At 48.6% G+C, this 17,141-nt stretch overlaps 1 protein-coding gene across 5 annotated transcripts in view; it reads right to left on the reverse strand.

The window, feature by feature from the left end:
* Nucleotides 1-17,141, reverse strand: part of NR2C2 (nuclear receptor subfamily 2 group C member 2) — a 77,351-nt gene that overhangs the window by 4,146 nt on the left and 56,064 nt on the right. For 3 of the 5 annotated variants that reach the window (XM_029241834.1, XM_029241832.1, XM_029241833.1), the window contains 10 exons: nt 14,918-15,118; nt 12,749-12,851; nt 10,312-10,491; nt 9,283-9,430; nt 8,438-8,531; nt 5,345-5,478; nt 4,212-4,389; nt 2,998-3,119; nt 2,175-2,314; nt 781-918 (listed from right to left, as the gene is read on the reverse strand). In XM_029241834.1, coding sequence (XP_029097667.1) covers nt 781-918; nt 2,175-2,314; nt 2,998-3,119; nt 4,212-4,389; nt 5,345-5,478; nt 8,438-8,531; nt 9,283-9,430; nt 10,312-10,491; nt 12,749-12,851; nt 14,918-15,118 — 1,438 coding nt within the window. The remainder of the gene's footprint in view (nt 1-780; nt 919-2,174; nt 2,315-2,997; nt 3,120-4,211; nt 4,390-5,344; nt 5,479-8,437; nt 8,532-9,282; nt 9,431-10,311; nt 10,492-12,748; nt 12,852-14,917; nt 15,119-17,141) is intronic. The other 2 variants (XR_003796558.1, XM_029241835.1) reach the window with 1 other exon arrangement.

A 17,141-nucleotide genomic window follows, 5' to 3' on the forward strand; every position in this document is an offset into this window, starting at 1 on the left:
TGCTACTGCCCTACAGAGACTGTGGGTAAACTGGTGCAGTTTCAACCTGTACTGGATTGTAAGTGCTAACATACCTAAAAATTAGCAAAGAGCAAAACAGAACAAATCAAAACAAAAAAAGGACACTGGGTGGTAGTATAGTCATCCCTCGGTATCTACAGGGGATTGGTTCCAGGAACCCCCCATGGATACCAAATCCACTGATGCTCATGTCCTTTACGTTAAATGGTATAGTATTTGCATATAACCTACACATATCTTTCCGTATACTTTTAAATCACCTCTAGATTACTTCTAATACCTAATACGTTATAAATGCTATGTAAATAGTTGTACCTAGTTGCTGGTGCGTGGCAAAATAAATTTTGCTTTTTGGAACTCCTGGAATATATTTTTCCTTGAATATTTTTGATTCACGGTTGGTTGGATCCACTGATATGGAACCCGTGGATACAGAGGGCCAAATGTGTACTCAATTTTGTTTGCTGTAGTCTTATTTAGCCAATGGCTTAGTTAGGATACAGATGATATCTATTTAGCATATGAAGTTACCCGGCACTACAGCATATTTCTTTGGGAATATAAAGACAGGACTTTAAAAGAACGTATGTATTTATGTTAGCTAGCAAAGCACACATTACGGGAACATTCAGTCACACACAGTGTGGCAGGGCTCTCTCTACACTGCTGACAACCTGACAAACATGCTCATGTTCAGAAATATCAGTAGACACAGGTGGAAAACCGTCGTTGAGTGACCGTGACCACTGCATATCTTACCGGGGCTAAAGAGAACTATAGCTTTAAGGTATGCATACTCATAGCCGTCTATATCCAGCTTCGCCATACTGTTACAGAACTCCTGAAGCTTCCAGATGTGCTCCATGACTTGCTTTATCCGGTCGCCAGAAAGTTTATCTAGAAATCAACATCACAGATCCTCTGAGAAAGGCTAATGAGAGCAATAACATGAGCTTCTTTGAGGGGCCACATGTTGAAAAAAATGATAGAATAATTTCACTTTTAAATGAAAAACCAGTTATCTCAAGAGCCTCATTTTCCAGTTATAGGTGAAGTGACAACAGGCACCCAGATTCCACTCTGTTAATATTCTGCCTCAGTAACGACATCCAAGACCAGTGATTCTCCCTGGCCCCGCCCTGGGCAGCACCTTTGGCCTGCAGGTGCTGAAGGCCCACATGCCAGTTCTTATCAAGGTCAATTCTTTCCAAGTCTCTGCAGGCACTGAATAAATATTTGCCAACCTGAACACGTTGGCATTTTTTAGTTGTCAAAATAATTTTATCCATTGTCTGATTTAGTCTTCATGACAGTATCTTGCTGAAGGCAGTATTATTATATTCAGTTAAAAATAAAACTAAAGCTCGTTTGCGAACCTAAAATTCAATAAAACGTTACAGGGTTTTAAAAATCACCATTATATAACTATTCCAAAGGAATAACTAGAAAAACGAAGGTGTGACTAGGTGACTCACACTCCTAGGTCTCAACCACTGGGATGCCTGATTGAAAAAGCAATTCAACTCCACCTCAGATGCAAGTGTGATCTGCAGGGATAGTCTAGACACTGGGCAGCGTGGGCTCCCTTGACAGTGTCTTCAGTGTGCTGCGGATGTGCAGCTTGTGGAGACCACCCCAGCTACTCCCCAGTCCTGATACGGCTGGGACCTGACCACCCGATGTCGGGTGGTTGCACAGATCTCATAATAAGAGACTCACTTGTTCATTCACGCCCTGGACTAGGGGGTCACATGTCCCAGGTCTGTGCCCCAGTCCCCAGCTCTCCCACTTGCTGCTTTATCCTGGGCAAGCCAGGGACCTTACTGGGACCTGGTCTTCCCATATGTAACCCTGACATAACAGTTTCTACTTTACAGGGTTGTGAGGATTTGTGAGATACATGAAAGGGCAACCTGTCAATGAAGCTGAAAACAGAAGCTGTGACTGTTCTGCAAACATCACTCAATGTCTGTATGTCGGAAATCAGCACCTTTTCCCAATTATTTTTTTCCTTTCCTCTTCATTATATGAAAAGAAGGCAGTCAGGTAGAAATTTAAACATTCTGACGGGTAAGGGATGCTGTGGGACACAGGCTGGCTATGCGGCGGGCCAGCCGAGACTGAGCCGTCCTCACCCGCAGCCCCTGCCCTACCTTCCTGGATGCTGTTCTGCAGGTGGTTGACAATGGCGGCCAGGATGGTGGAGAGGCTCATGACCTGGGCGCACTGGGCCAGGCCGAGGGTGAAGAGCTCGTTCCAGCAGGCCCGCACCAGGCTGGTGTTGCAGTCCTGCCTGGGGACACAGAGGCGTGGTGGGTGCGGGGGCCGGTGGCACTCCTCCAAGCCCCCGCGTGTCCCAAACAAGTTGTGTCACCATGTATTTGCTGAAGGCCTATGGAATGCCCAGGATTGTTCTTCACAAACACCACTGTCTGTGACTGCCTTAACTGAAGTTCTTCTGAGGAGAAACTATTCCCTTAACAGCCCTGGTGTGGTTCTGTCACAAGAGGCTGCAGCGATCAAAGGACTGAGAGCCCGAGGGTGGGCTCCGAAAGGTAGAGACACACCCAGCCTGCCAGGGAGGAGCTGGGGCTGCAGCAGGGAGGAGGGGGGGATCTACACTCAGGACAGCACAGCTGATGCACCTCGAGACAATCTGTTTTCATCTCAGAAGCCCCCAGACACAGTACCCTGTATTTGTCTCAAGATCACAGGACGACTCCTGCCTTCCATTCCAGTCCATCCCCTGCTCCTAGCACCAAGTCCAAGGCACATGGAGAAGGCACAATAAAGGTCTGAGGAACACTGCAGCCTTGGCCACCAAGGTTGTCCCCTTGCTACCAGTCCACCAACTGTATTTAACAAGCAAATCGGGCCTAAGGAACAAACTGGAAGGGCCCTCAGAGATCTTCCAGTCCATTCCTAGAGCAGGAAAGGCCCTGCCCAAGGATACACACGGAGAAAAAAGCCACTTACCCAAGTGCCTGAAAGGCCGGGATGGACCTGGCCCAGTGCATGGAGAGGAAGAGCAGGCGGGACGCGGACTCGCAGATGTAGTGCACGTTGAGGTACTCGGGCATCGGGCTGGGCATCGTGAGCTGCGAGAGAGAGCACACAGCACGGGGGTGACCAAGTGACGGGGGCAGCTCGTCAACACCAGTCTCTGACACTGAAGCCCCCGTGCAGAGCATCCTTGTGAAACATACGTCCTCTGCAGGGGGGCCGGCACTGACTCCCTGTGGGGTCCTGCCCAGTGAACTAGGGTCTGATGGCCCCTAGAATGTGGGAGGATGGGGACCTCCCAGCTTATCCACACAAAGACATACATCTCAACTCTGCTTCAACTACACTGGTACTTGTTCTAAGGCAATTCCATTTTGAGCCATAGGTTCAAGTCTAACTCAAAGTCGGGGACGGGTCAGCTCCACAGGCTGGCAGGGATTTGGCAGGTGGCCTCAGGGAACAGTGAATGAGAGCTGAGCAGGAGCCCAGATGGCAGGAGGAGGACACACCACCACCAGGATGTCGGGCTGGGTTCCGGGAGCCCCACTGTCTAGAAGAGGCTTGAATGCCTCTGAAGCTGGAATCCCACTGGTGACCTGTGTTCTTGGCACCCTTGGACAACTATGGCAGGGACTCAGTCTTCCTAAGTGATTGGCCAGATCTCTCTAGTGGAGAATACGAGGGGAACTGAAGACTCAATCTGCAGACCTAGAGACCAGGGGCTCAGGGAGCCTGGCAGTGTCCTGGAGAAGTGAGGCCGGGGAGGTGAGTGCAGGGAAGACCATGGGGACCTGACCCAGTCTTCAAGTATATCTGAGATCTACTTTCTGTGGCTCTAGAGGGCAAGAGGTCAGGCCCAATGGCTGGGAACGCCTGCTGGAACAGACAAAGGGCCTGCCTGAGCCTATACTGAAGCCAGGTCATCATGGGAAGGCGGACGGCAGAGCAGCCCGCATCAGCCTGTCTTGGCTGTGACAGGTGGCCACGCCTGCTTCAGGGTTACCTGCAGAGCCAAACAGCCAAGTGAGCAAAAGACAGTGAAAATGCTTCATAATGGGAACATTGTTCTGGAACACAAGATCCTGATCAAACACAACCGTATGAAAAATGAGCTCACTTCAAGGTTTCATTTTTTTAACTGAGACCAGCCTGGGCACAGAGCTCCTCTCCCAGCTACACACACTCACCTTAAATGTGACGTGAGTGTCTGAAAGGAGGGGGCCTTCGACCTCAATGATGGGTGTGGACTGGTCTCTGCTGATGACGTGGATGCTCCCTCCTCCACTGCCGTCTATCCCGTCCGCCAGGCTTGGAGGTGAGGAGCTGTCTGTGGTGTTAAGTGCTTTAGCTAAGGTGTCGAATGCCCTGCGAGCAAAAACGTAGCAAGCAAGTGTTGTGAGTCCACAGCTTCTATGAGGAGAAGAACTCTAGCTGAGACGTAATTTAAGGAACAACACACTGGGGAAAAGATAATTAACTCTGACATGCTGAGAGGAGGGGCGGCGGCTTCCACATGCTGTCTCCATGGCGCCTTGGGTGCTAAGCTATATATTTATTTTCACATGTAATTTGTTTTTCACAACTACTCTCCCAGGTAGAATTCTCTCCATCTTACAGATGTGAAAGCTAACTTTTCCAAGACCACCCAACTAGTAAGTGGTAGAACCAGAATTCGACCTAACTCAAATCCCATCCTCTTTCCACTGGATCCAGATTTTAATTTTCTACCAGACCACAAGTGAACATGAGGACTAGTGCACCTGAGTGGCCCTGGCCATGCACCTGCCTGGTCTGGCAAGAGGGGCAGGAGTGGCCGGCCCAATAGGAAAGGAGCAAACCTAGCGGCTCAGCTGCAAAGAGAACACACCCTTGGCAGCGGGAACAGGTGTCTGGACCAGCTGGTGCCATCTAACAGCTCATCTCTGTCTACCCTGATGAATCGATTTAAGCTCTAAGCTCAATACTTGGAAAAAAGATACATAAGATAAACAGAAGTGGGAGAGGGGATGCACTACTGATGTTTAGGCACCATAAGCAGTGACCAATACAAGTAACATCTCTTCCCCTGCTTCCACTGAGTTACTCAATTTAGTTTATTATCTGGAATGAAAAGAGTTTTTAGACTGTTTTATATCGTGTAATAAAATGCATCCACATTCCCATAGTTAAAATTTGAAAGAAGACAGACATGCAGGGGCACTGGGACAATTTTGCAATCCTTGATTAAATACAGGGTGGGTGTCAAAATGCTGCCACCCACCCTCACAACGCCACGCCTGTGTGTATGTCAGGAGGGGCCTCCACCCTCATGGGTTCGTACCGAGTAATCTCACTTGCAGACTGGTCCTCTGGCTGCATTTCTGAAGTGTCACCATTGTTAAGGGATTCACTTAGGTTGGCAAGGGAAGTTACTACATTTGCCAGTGTGCCCAGGGCTCCCTGGCTTGTTTCAGCCTGTTAATCAGAAAATAATATTAAAGATGAACACACATACAAGACTCTCAGGGCAATGAAGGTTTAATGTTGCTTTAAAAACAGCTTCTATGGGGGTACGGCTATGATGGGGCAGTGAGAGGAAGAGCTTTTTGGTGATGAAACAGTTCTGTATCTTGATTGTGATGGTAGTTACACAAACCTACGCATGCGATAAAATGACAGAACAAAAACAGATAAGCTGGATGTCACCAAAATTTAAACTTTTGTGCTTCAAAAGACATTATCAAGAAAGTAAAAAGACAATCTCTCTCTCCCCACACACAAAACACAACCCAGAGAATGGGAGGAAATTTTTGCAAATTATACATCTGATAATGGTTTAGTGGCCAGAATATCTAAAGAACTCTTACAGCTTAATAAGAAAAAGACAAATAAGCTAGTTAACAATGCAAATAAAAACCACAATGAGATATCACTTTATACCCACTAGGATGGTCACAGTCAAGACAGATAACTACAAGTGTTGACGAGGATGTGGAAAAATTGGAACTCTCATACACTACTGGAAGGAAAGTAAAATGGTGCAGGTGCTATGGAAAACATTCTTCAAAAGTTTAAATGTAGAGCTGTTATATGACAACAGCAATTCCATTCCTAGGTACATATGTAAGAGAAATTAAAACATATGTGCACAGAAAACCTTGTACACAATGTTCACAGCAGCATTATTCCTAACAGGGAAAAAGCAGAAACAACTCAAATGCTCATCAGCTGACAAATGGATAAATAACACATGATATAGCTATTCAATGGCATATTATTTGGCAATAAAAATGAATGAAGTACTGATACAGGCCACAACATGGATGAACCTTGAAAACATTATGATAAGAGAAAGAAGCCAGTCACAAAAGGCTACATATTGTATGATTTCCCCTTATATGAAATGTCCAGAATTGACAAAACCATAGTCAGAAAGTGAGTGGCTGGCAGGTGTCGGGAGTGGGAAGAAGGGGTAGTGACTGCTTAATGGATTCAGGGTTTCTTTTTGGGGTGATGAAAATGCTCTGGAATTAGACAGTGGAATTAGATAGTGGGGATGGTTGAAACAATCTTGTGAATATACTGAAAACCACTGAATTGTACACTAAAAAGGTAAATTTTTTGGTATGGGAATTACATCTCAACTAAAAAGAAAAGAAAGCCAAAGATATACTCAAACAAATAAACCAAGATACGTATACAAACATGTCTGCTGTATCTTGATTATAAAAATGAAAAACTAGAATCAGTAGAAAAGATCATAAACAGAGATGTGGTTAATAAATCACAGAACCACCACACAGCAGAATATCATGCAGCTGGTGAAAGATGTAGGCGTCATGATAGATATGTTGAAGGGAAAAAGTTGAAGGGTGAAAAAAAGAAAAAGAACGATACCCACCCCTGTCCCCATATCCTGCCCTGGTCCTGATCCTGTGCTATGGCTCTGCAAGACACGGCCTCCGGGAGAGACTGGGTGAAGGGAGCATGCAGCACTGTGGTATCTTTGTATTTATTCAAAGTAAATGATTTTGAATGTATAATTGTTTCGTAGTAAAAAGTTTAAAAATCAGCTTCTGAAAATAGCTACCTTTAAGGGGCTCTGCATATGTTCTATTATTCATGACAAGCTTCTGGGGTGGGTCCTGTCACTTCCACGTCCTGGAGGAGCGGCGGGCAGGGCCTGGCTATGACCCGCAGCTGCTGCCTTCACTACAGCTCACTCATCACCGCACAGCTTGGTGCTCCTTCTCCTCGGTGCAGCGACCACAACAACTCCTAGCAGCCAGCGTTTACGCAGTGGGCACTGCATGCTTTACCAAATTAACTTACTCAGGTTTCCCAACACCCCTGCCTGGTGGGCGCTGGGGTGGGGACGGGAAGGCATGGGGTGGCCAGCTCAGTACCAGCCTCTGTGCGGGTGGCACACGGGACAGGGGCTGCGCAACCCCCTGCCATCAGGAGTTCAGGGTGCTCAGGCCTTACTTTCGGGCTTATGGTGTGTCCACCCCACCAGGTGGTCAGTCACTGTCTTGCACGTCTGCTGGGTTAAGGCAACGAGCCAGGCATGATTCATCACCACCGCCCGAGGACAACAGGCTCAAAGCCCAGCCAGGGACCAATGGGTGGAGGGCAGCTGTCCATCGGCTCTCATTTTTGCCTTTCCTTTCCCAGAAGAGGATGTTCCTTAACGCGCCACATGTGCATGAGAGCAGATGAGAGGGGAGCCTGCAGGCCCAGCTCTGGCTCTGAGGGCGGCAGCAACGCCAGCGCTGTTCTAAGTCGCTCCTTCCAGAGCAGAGACTTTGGGGCTCAGTGGGGCTGCCGCCGCTTCATCGTTGCTCGAGTTATATCAGGGACAATAAGGTGAGAGAAGCAATGGGCTCCCTTGCCTGGATAAAACCCCCTCTCCTCAGGTATCTCCACGGGAGGCAGCCAGCTGTCTCTTTCTTGGGGTGACAAACATCTCTGTCCGCAAGTTGGATTCCCTGTAGCTGACCTACTCTGTCTGGGTTGGAGCTGCCAGAATCCTGGCTGGACTTCTTCCTGCAGGTCATCTAATAAAAAGGAACCAGGGACTCCTGCAAAAGGCCATCTTAGGATAAGGAGCTCTTCCTCAGCCTGCCCGTAGTTTGCCAATGTGCGTCACTAGGGGGGGAAAATCTTAGAAGTGAACCACAGAATTTTCACCAAATTGAACTCTAGACCCTGACATGTTAAGTGACCATGACCAGCCAGCTCTGACTGAGTTGCCAAAAAGCCATTGGCATCCCTGAAACGAATCACAGCACGGCTGTATCAGAAGTAAATGGAGATGCAGAAGGCCATGGCCTCGACTTAGTCTGAAGGCCAAGAAGAAGGTGGGTGCACACATTCAGAGAAGCGGCCTGCACTGAGACATAAAAGTGGAGAAGGCATGAGGAGAGAACATCACCTTGGAATCTGTGGCCAGGAGAACCGTACCATCCTCACGTATCAAAGGCTGCTGGATGTTCACAAGCATCCCTGGATCAAGAAGACCTGTTTGTCTATTTAAGACATAAAGAAACCCAGAGTAGCTTCCAACATTTAATGCACAGTGTGATCAGGCTGCGTTTACCTGTCCCGTCTACATCTGCAAGGCTGAGCAATAGAAAAGCTAACTAGAGTCAGCCACAGAGTGACTCACCAACCCCCTTCTCTCTACAATGAGATGTGCAGAGCCGGGTCTGCAGCCTGAGACAGGATGACACAGACCGCACATCCCCCCAGGCTTCCACGTCCATCGCTGTGCCAGTAATGCTAACCTGATCTCAGAGTATCACCAGGGCATTCCCAACTCTAGCGCTTGCCATGATACATTTTGGATTTCTTGTTTCCCTCTTTCTGTTCCTTTAAGTTTGATAGATTACATTAAAAAAAAAGCATATAAATTGACTTGTGGCACCATCTAGACCACACCTGGGTCTTAGGCCTTTTATCTCTACTGCAAAAAAGCCCCATTCCTGAGTGATGGAACAACTGTTTTCCTGCAAGAATGATGCCTGAACTACAGCACATAATCCCAGCACCTGGGAGAGGAGAAATTCTGACCCCATCCTAAATCAACCATCCTCAGGCCTGGACAGAGGTGTGACTAGAGTGGCTCCAAAAAGGGTGGGATAAGGCAAGACAAGACTCAAGGCTGTGGCCCTCAGGTGGGGAGCCACATAAGCCCCCTTTCCAAGGAATATCTGTGCTTCCCCTAATCGGCTCCAAAGGCTGATTACAGCGTCGCCCTTTGTCAACACAGGGACTGACCTTGCTCCATCTTTATCTGCCACAAACGTTGGTGTGGCTATCAGAGGACTTCTCAGGTCCTTCCGGATATAGATTTTCTCCGTTGAAGCAGCACAATTGCTTGGTTTCTCCCGCTGCACATCAAAGGGCTTCCGTTCACTCTGCACAGCTTAAATCACAACAGAAATACCCATGTTTAAAAACCACATCCTTCATGGGAGAGGTAGGAGTCCTCTTGACTAAGCCCACTGCTGTCGGGATAAGCTCGGTGCTAGACACGCCTGGCTCAACTTCCACAGTGGACTTTGCAGCCAAAGGAGAGAAAGGCTCAAAGCCAAAGTGTTGTCAAATCTAAAGGAGCTCAAGATGGCGGGTGCCATGGCCAAGAAAGGACCGAGTGGCATTTGTGTGGTATCATTCTGTCACTTCCTGCTGCTCACAGGACTCTCTCCAGGAGGAGAAACACCCCCTCAGGTGGGCCCTTAACAGAGAGCTGCCCATGCCCCACGTGGAAAAGGAAGCATCCTAATGCCCAACTCGAGATGGACAGCTTCTGCTAACTGTCAGTGGGGCTCCATTTTACGTGACACCAGTGACCTCTTCCTTCAGCATCTGGTACAAGAGCAAGAATACATGCCAGAAACAAATGAAGAAAACAGACCTTTGCAGAAGAAAAGAGGACCCCAGACACATCATGTAAGGAAGGCAAGGGTGCTATTTCATGGATGGGGACCTGTGGCTCAGAGGCCACATGACTTCCCAAGGCCTCCTGGCTCCTGGGGGCAGGGCTGGAGCTGACGTGGTATCAGCTTTACCCCAAAGCCTGTGTTCATCCCACTCCACATGCTGCCTCCCAAATTATCTGGACTAGGTTTCCACCGTGGAAACCAACCAATCCTAGTGGTATCAGTGCCGCATCACTGAGCTGACCCTGAAGGTGAAACAAAATGAAGCCTCAGCAGATACTGTTAAGAGTATTTTAAGGCCAGGCATGGAAACCTCACTTTCGCCCTCCTTATTAACTCACGTGGTATTTTAATAGTTACTCACATTCCATCTTCATGCCCATCTCTAAGCATTTTTTCAGCCGGCAAAACTGACAGCGGTTCCGGTGGTGTTTATTGATGATGCAGTCTTGATTGCTCCGGCAGCTGTAGGTCAAATTTTTCCTTACGCTCCTTTTGAAGAAACCTTTGCAGCCTTCACAACTGACAGCCCCATAGTGACGGCCTGAAAGAGAAAGGTAAGTCTATCGGGGACTGGCGTGCAGGGCCAGATGCCAGCAGCCATGGGCCAACCACAGGCCTGAGTGCTAAGCATGGCACCCAGGGCCTTCACATTTTTCTACCATCTTTAAAGTAGCCCTGTGAGGTCATGATGGACAAACGGAAGCTCAGACAGGTTATGTGGCCGCTGGTAAATGGCATGACCTCGGTGCTCCGAGTGCACAGCAGGAGCTCGCGGATGGTGGCTGGGCTGCACCATCCATTGTACTCACCGGGCCCGGCTCTGCAGACCTGCCTGGTGAAGGCCCTCAGCTCCCCTGTCCCGTCAAGAGTGTCAAAGAGCAAACACAAGCTTGTGTTTTGTTAGCCCAAAGAGTCTCATCGTGCATTTACTCCCTCTGTGTGCGTCACGTCCTGGGCCCCAGACTGACCCGGGGTGGGGGGCGTGACTGTGTGAGCCCAGGCCAAAGGAAGGCCGCCAGTTCTTTTTCCTAAGCTTGTTTACTTTGGGGGTCTCTAAATTCTAATTCCCTCCCACATTAAAAAGAGCTGCATGTGAGTTTACCCTTCCTCACATTCCCAGCTGGGACCGTCCTCGCGTATGCTCTCCTGGTTTGGTCTCATGTAACCCAGGGTCATAACTACACTGCAGGGTCAGGGTTCACAGGGTCACTGTGGACGGCGGCTGCAGAGCAACCCATGGCCCTAAGCCCTAAGCTTTGGCACGTGGAGCCGTTCTCCAACTCTGCACTTAGAGGGTCTCAATTGTGTGCCTTTAAGAAGAGTCATGCTGAAATGACTCTGTGGACATCATTCTTCCTTGCTTGCAGTGGATTTCCTTGGGCTCTCTAGGCTTTAGAGTGATCTCTAATATCTGGAGGCAATGGCACTGCAAGCCTGTCATGAGCTTTACGCGCAGAAGGGAAAGCCAAGCAGATTCTGTGGCCTCTGCTATGCTCATGCTTCATTCACTTGTTTGAAAGTCTGCAGAATGTCTCTCCTTGCTGAGCAACAAGATGGGGATATAGAGATGAAGGGGTCAGACACGGTTCCTGCTCTAAAAAAAAGAGCACATTCTGGAGGGGAAGACAGGCCTGTAAGGAAGCAACTAGAAAAGAACACATCCAGTGCCCAGAGATCTGAACAAAAGGGTGATGAGGACAGAGGCAGCGCTGGCCCCTGCCTGCTGGGGCAGATGAGGGTTTCAGAGAAGGGGCGAGAGCACAGCACCTGAGGCATCAGCGGGCGGGGCTGGTGCTTCCGGCCTTCAGCTGGTGCTTGCCTGGGGTTGTCTTCCTCTTAAGAGGCTTGGCTCAGCACTTTTTTCTTTTTTTTAAAACCAGGACCACAAAGTATCCAAAGTTCCTACGAATGTAGTGACCACAGAATAAAGCAGAACCAAGTGGTCATCTCAGAACTCAGGTCAGTGTCCCTAGCATCACTTACCCTCTATGGCTCCCACTGTTAGCAGGCTGAAGTCTGAGCTTTGGGGCCAGACATCTTCTTTAGTCTCCTTGTACCCACCTCCTAACCATGGAAGCCCAGGAGTGCTTCCCCAGAGACATGGTGGGTATGGATGTTAAACTCTCCAGGCCCTGGTCCCGCCAGCTGGAACACTAAACTCTCCAGGCCCTGGTCCCGCCAGCTGGAACACCCTTCTGCTTTACCTGACAGCACACACTCAACCATCAAGGTCACCAATGTGACTTCAGGCCTTTCCTGACCCTGGGACTCCAGCCAGAATCGCATGCCCCCTCCTGTTTATCACGCTGGGTTATAGTGGGGGCATGACAGAGGCAGCTACAGTTAGGACGAGGGAGGGAGAGACAACAAACACATCTTGTGAAACAGCAAAGAACTGAGCAGATATTAACCAGACTAATGAAATGATTGCTCTTTTTTTTGGGGGGGGGGCGGGTGTGTGGCATGTGGGATCTTGGTTCCCCAACCAGGGATTGAACCCTCACCCCCTGCAGTGGAAGTGCGGAGTCTTAACTACTGGACCACCAGGGAAGTCCCAATTTCTTTCTTACTAGTACAAAAATAATTGACATCCAACCAACATTTACAAATCACAGAAATAATTTCTTGATTTTTCCTTTTGATTCTTATAATCTGACAAACTGATTTGCCTATTTACATCACCACCCCAATAAGAAGAGTGGAGTTCATGTTTTGAAACCTACAACCCTCCCCCGCCCCGGATCTGGTGCATGATGTTGGCCCCTGATGTGCACCCAGCATGGCCTTTGGTTACTCACCTGAGGCTTTGTCGCCACATACCACACAGTACTCTACCACCTGGGGCCGCTGGACGTCGGCCTTCCCCAGAAGACGCTCCACAGAAGCAGAGTCCGTGACGATCTAAGAAGAATCAGGAAATAAGCAGAGTGCTGATGAAAAACCAGAGCACTAAGCAAAGTCATGTTGAACTGTGAAGTCCTAATCTCGGGTTTCTAAGAACTCTGGGCAGAACTGGGAAAATGCCATGTGACAACTGAATCTGCCACCAGGAATGGCGTGGCCGCTCACCTGGACCAAGCCCCTTGAGCGGTGGTAGGTGGCGGTGGGCTTGTCCAGGGTCGGACACTGGTTTTCAGGGACCTACCCTCCTATCTGGCCACCCCAACCACCTAGGACTAGGGGCCGTGTGGGGACTCACAGGCGGATGCTCCAACATGAAGATACTCAAGGTCTTTTTGGTTGCTTCTCTATTCTCGTGAAACAGCTTGAAAGTACACAGAGAGGTTTACTTGGCAGAAAAGTAATTAAGCTTTACTGACTAAATAACTAGCTCTCTTGTGAGGCAGCTGGCAGTGGAGGGACTAGGATAGGTGGCCTCTGAAACCTGCTATTCTTCATTTGTAGGTGACTTTCTAGGTGACCCACAGTGCTGCTCATCTGAAGAGTAATGTAACTGGTTTCAACATGAAAAAGAGCTGTTATTAAATCATATACTAACAATAAGCCTTAAAATGATTTATGTACAGTGAGAATATATACAGACATCATTATGTGCAATGACCTCTTATAAGACATGCAAGAGAATCACCAGCCATCCTTTCAAAAACAAGGAGTCGAAGCAAGCAGGAAGGAACTCTGATTCCAGATGATCAGAATGTACACTAGGAAGTATTTACTAATGGCATTATGAGGTGTCTCAAAAGTACAGCTCTGGAAGCTGAACATACTGGTGTTCTGAACCCAGCTCCAGCGGAAGGAAAAAAACCCTTTCCTTCCTGAATTTTCTCCATAGTAGAAATCTCCCTGCAAAACACATGGATTCTTAGCAGCATTATTCACAGGAAAGGTAGAAGCAACCCAAGTGTCCACTGACAGATGAATGGAAAAACCAAGCATGGTCTATACATACATTGGAATATTATTCAGCCTTTAAAATGAAGGAAATTCTGACACATAAGACAAAACACAGATGAACCTTGAGGACATTGTGCTCAGTGAAATTAGCCAGTCACAAAAGGACAAATATTACAGGATTTGACTTATGTGAGGTCCCTAGAGTAGTCAGACCCATAGGAAGTGGAATAGTGGTAGCCAGGGGCTGAGGGGTGGGGAACGGGAGTTGTTCAGTGGGGACAGTTTCAGTTTGGGAAGATGAAGAGTTCTGGGGATGGGTGGTGGTGACGGCTACACAACAGTGTGCATGTTCTTAATGCCCCTGAACTGGACACCTAAAAACTATTAAGATAGTAAATTTTATATGTTACCACAAATTTTAAAAAAACTTAAAAACCAGAACCAAACAAGACCATGGATTGCACCCTGACCTGGCCTAAACATGCTCCATGCTTGGCCACCATGGAACACTGGCCTTGAGTCCCTGCTTCTCTGAGTGTTGGACTTGGAAGTTCAATGCTTCCCAATAACCCTGCTCTTCTTCCAGCCCTTGCTCTCCTCTTTCCTGTACCTGCCCCAACCCCATCCCGCCTGCCAGAGGGGGGAGAACCAGCGCAGAACGGAGGGGCCCACAGGCAGCAGTTCACAGGAACAAGATCAGAATAAAGAAGAGCCGGGCCAGTCCGAGGTAAGAGTTAGAACAAATCGGTCCTCATCTGACTGTGGTCAGCCCTTGGTGGTGCCCCTAAAGCATCACAGGCCAAGGGCTGCCACCACGTGGCCTTGGTTGAGAACCATTCTCCAGTGGCTCATGCTAACTGCTCAGGTGAGTCTCCTGTGGGACCGCTGATTTGCCGGCTCAAATTCCATCCATCTGAGCACTGCAGCGGCTGCCTTCTGGGCCTCGCCACTCATTTGCTGGATTTTTACTTTAGCCGAGGCAGCAACCCACCATGTTTGCAGGTCCCCAAAGGACCCACTAGAGATGGATTTGGCCTCCACGGTAGAGGTAAGAGTCAAGAACAAGTGCAGTAGCAGAAGTGCTGAAACAAACACCTGTCAACAGGTCTTACTTGGATCCTGCCAGGGACGAGGTTGTCCGAGGTGGTGAATATGAGCTGCTTGGCACTGGAGGTCTCCGGGGAAGCCAGGATCACCTTCCCAGTTCCAGCTCCATCTGGGCTGGTCAGGATGAACTGCTGCTTGGGGGATCCGGAGGCGTCCACTGCGGTGACTATCTGGATCTTCTGTCCTGTCTGCTGGTCTGTCACGATCTACAAGACACAACACGGAGGCTGCTCTCACGGAGCACGTGCAGTGGCTGCCAACGCCGGCCCGGAGTCAGTGCTGGTCCAGGACAGTTTCACCAGTGCCGGTGAAATGGGAAAGAGAAAACAACAGGGAGCTTTTCAGAAACTGGTTTTCATACAGCTAATTTTATTCTAGGATGACATCATCCCTCCTACTTTTAGAATTAAAATGCCCTTTGGAAGTGGAGGTAAGGGAAACTGTATGAAGGTGGTCAACTTGAAGGTGTCCGGAGAGTAAATCCTTAGAGTTCTCATCACAAGGAAAAAAACACTTTTTTCCTTTTTCTTTTTTCTACATGTATATGAGATGGTGAATGTTAACTAAACTTGTGGCAATCATTTCACAATATATGTAAATCAAGTTATTATGTTCTATACCTGAAACTTAGTGCTGCATATCAATTACAGTTCAATAAACCTGGACAAAGAAAGGCCCTTTCTGTTATGAAATGAAGACAGTAATAAATAGTAGATGATAGGTTTAACTAAAAAAAAAAAGAAAAAAAAATTCTTGTCCCAGGCATAATAAGAAATGTGGGCAACGCTAACTTTTTTTTTTTGGGGCCGTGCTGCACAGCATGCGGGATCTTAGTACCCTGACCAGGGACCGAATCCAGGCCCGCTGCAGTGGAAGCGTGGAGCCCTAACCACTGGACCGCCAGGGAATTCCCTACCCTAACTTTTTGAAACCCCAAAACCTGAGAATGGCTGCTTTAAAGGGCTATTTCTGAAGGGAAGGTCCTATAAATAATTCTGCCTTAAAAAAATAATAATAATAATAATTCTGCCTTGCAGTGACAGAATGCAGGGAGTCCCTTGCTGACACACATCCAACTTCTCCCACCTCTTGACTCTGAGGTCTCTAAGCATAGAGATAACACCTGTTTCAGGGCTGCATCCCCAGGGCCAGTATGGGGCCTGGCACATGGAGAGAAGATGTGAATAAAAGACTGTGGAAGCCCTGGAGGCAGTGGGCGCTGACTCCGGAGAAGCCCTGAGCCTCATTTCTCCAGGGACGGCCACCAGTCATGAGCCCCACTGCCATAGCTCACCTCTTCCCTGCATCCCTGCCTCAGTGCATCAGTCACAATATAGCTGCTACGTTAGAGCGACTTCTCTTATTCCTGCTCGTGAAGTTCTTTGAAGCTGTTCTAGCCCATTCCTGTCTCTCTTCCAGGCCAAGTGCCCAACTTGGAGCATGGGGCCACCTTTTCCCTGAGGACCCCCAGCAGGCCCTCACTGCAGACAGGACTCTTGCGGTGCATGCGCTGGGCCTTGGGAAGGGGAGACATACTGTGTCTCTGGTTGTACCCCAGCTCCCTATGGCACATTTATGGACAACATATCTGGAATCTGCGCCACCTCTTGATAGAACTGCTTTGGGTCATGGCATCCCAAGGTTCAGACAGCAAACTCACACAGAGTCCTACAGCTTTGCCAACAGTCCAATACGGAAAATCCAACGATGCTGGTAGGTTCAAAAGAAAATGACACAAGCAAGGAAAGAGTCAATTACTTAACATGTGTTTACTGGGCACCCACTAGGTGACCAGCACTATTCTCGGTACTAGAGATGGAAGTGTGAACACGGCGGGGAGCTCGCCTGCTAGAGGAAAGACAGACTGTGCACCCTGACATGAAGAGGCAGGAAGGAAACATAGAGGAAACAAAAAAGCAGGGTAATGGACAGAACACGACATGGGGAAGGAGGCAGGGGGGCAGCTTCAAGAGCAAAGACCTCTCTGAGGGAGTGCCGGTGGACAAAGACCCAAATGAGGCAAGAGAGGAAGCCGTGCAGAGCTGTGACAGAGTGGGTTGCAGGCTGAGGGCCCAGTGAATGCAAGACCAGAGAGCCACAGGCTGGACACGAGTCCCAGCACATCATCACTTCCAAGTGAATGCCCAAAAGACCTTTAAGGGGATTCCCTGGTGGCGCAGTGGTTAAGGACCTGCCTGCCAATGCAGGGGACACAGGTTCGAGCCCTGG

This window comes from Monodon monoceros, unplaced genomic scaffold, assembly GCF_005190385.1.
Source record: "Monodon monoceros isolate NGI ecotype Baffin Bay Population unplaced genomic scaffold, NGI_Narwhal_1 Super_Scaffold_3, whole genome shotgun sequence".
Classification (NCBI taxonomy): domain Eukaryota; kingdom Metazoa; phylum Chordata; class Mammalia; order Artiodactyla; family Monodontidae; genus Monodon; species Monodon monoceros.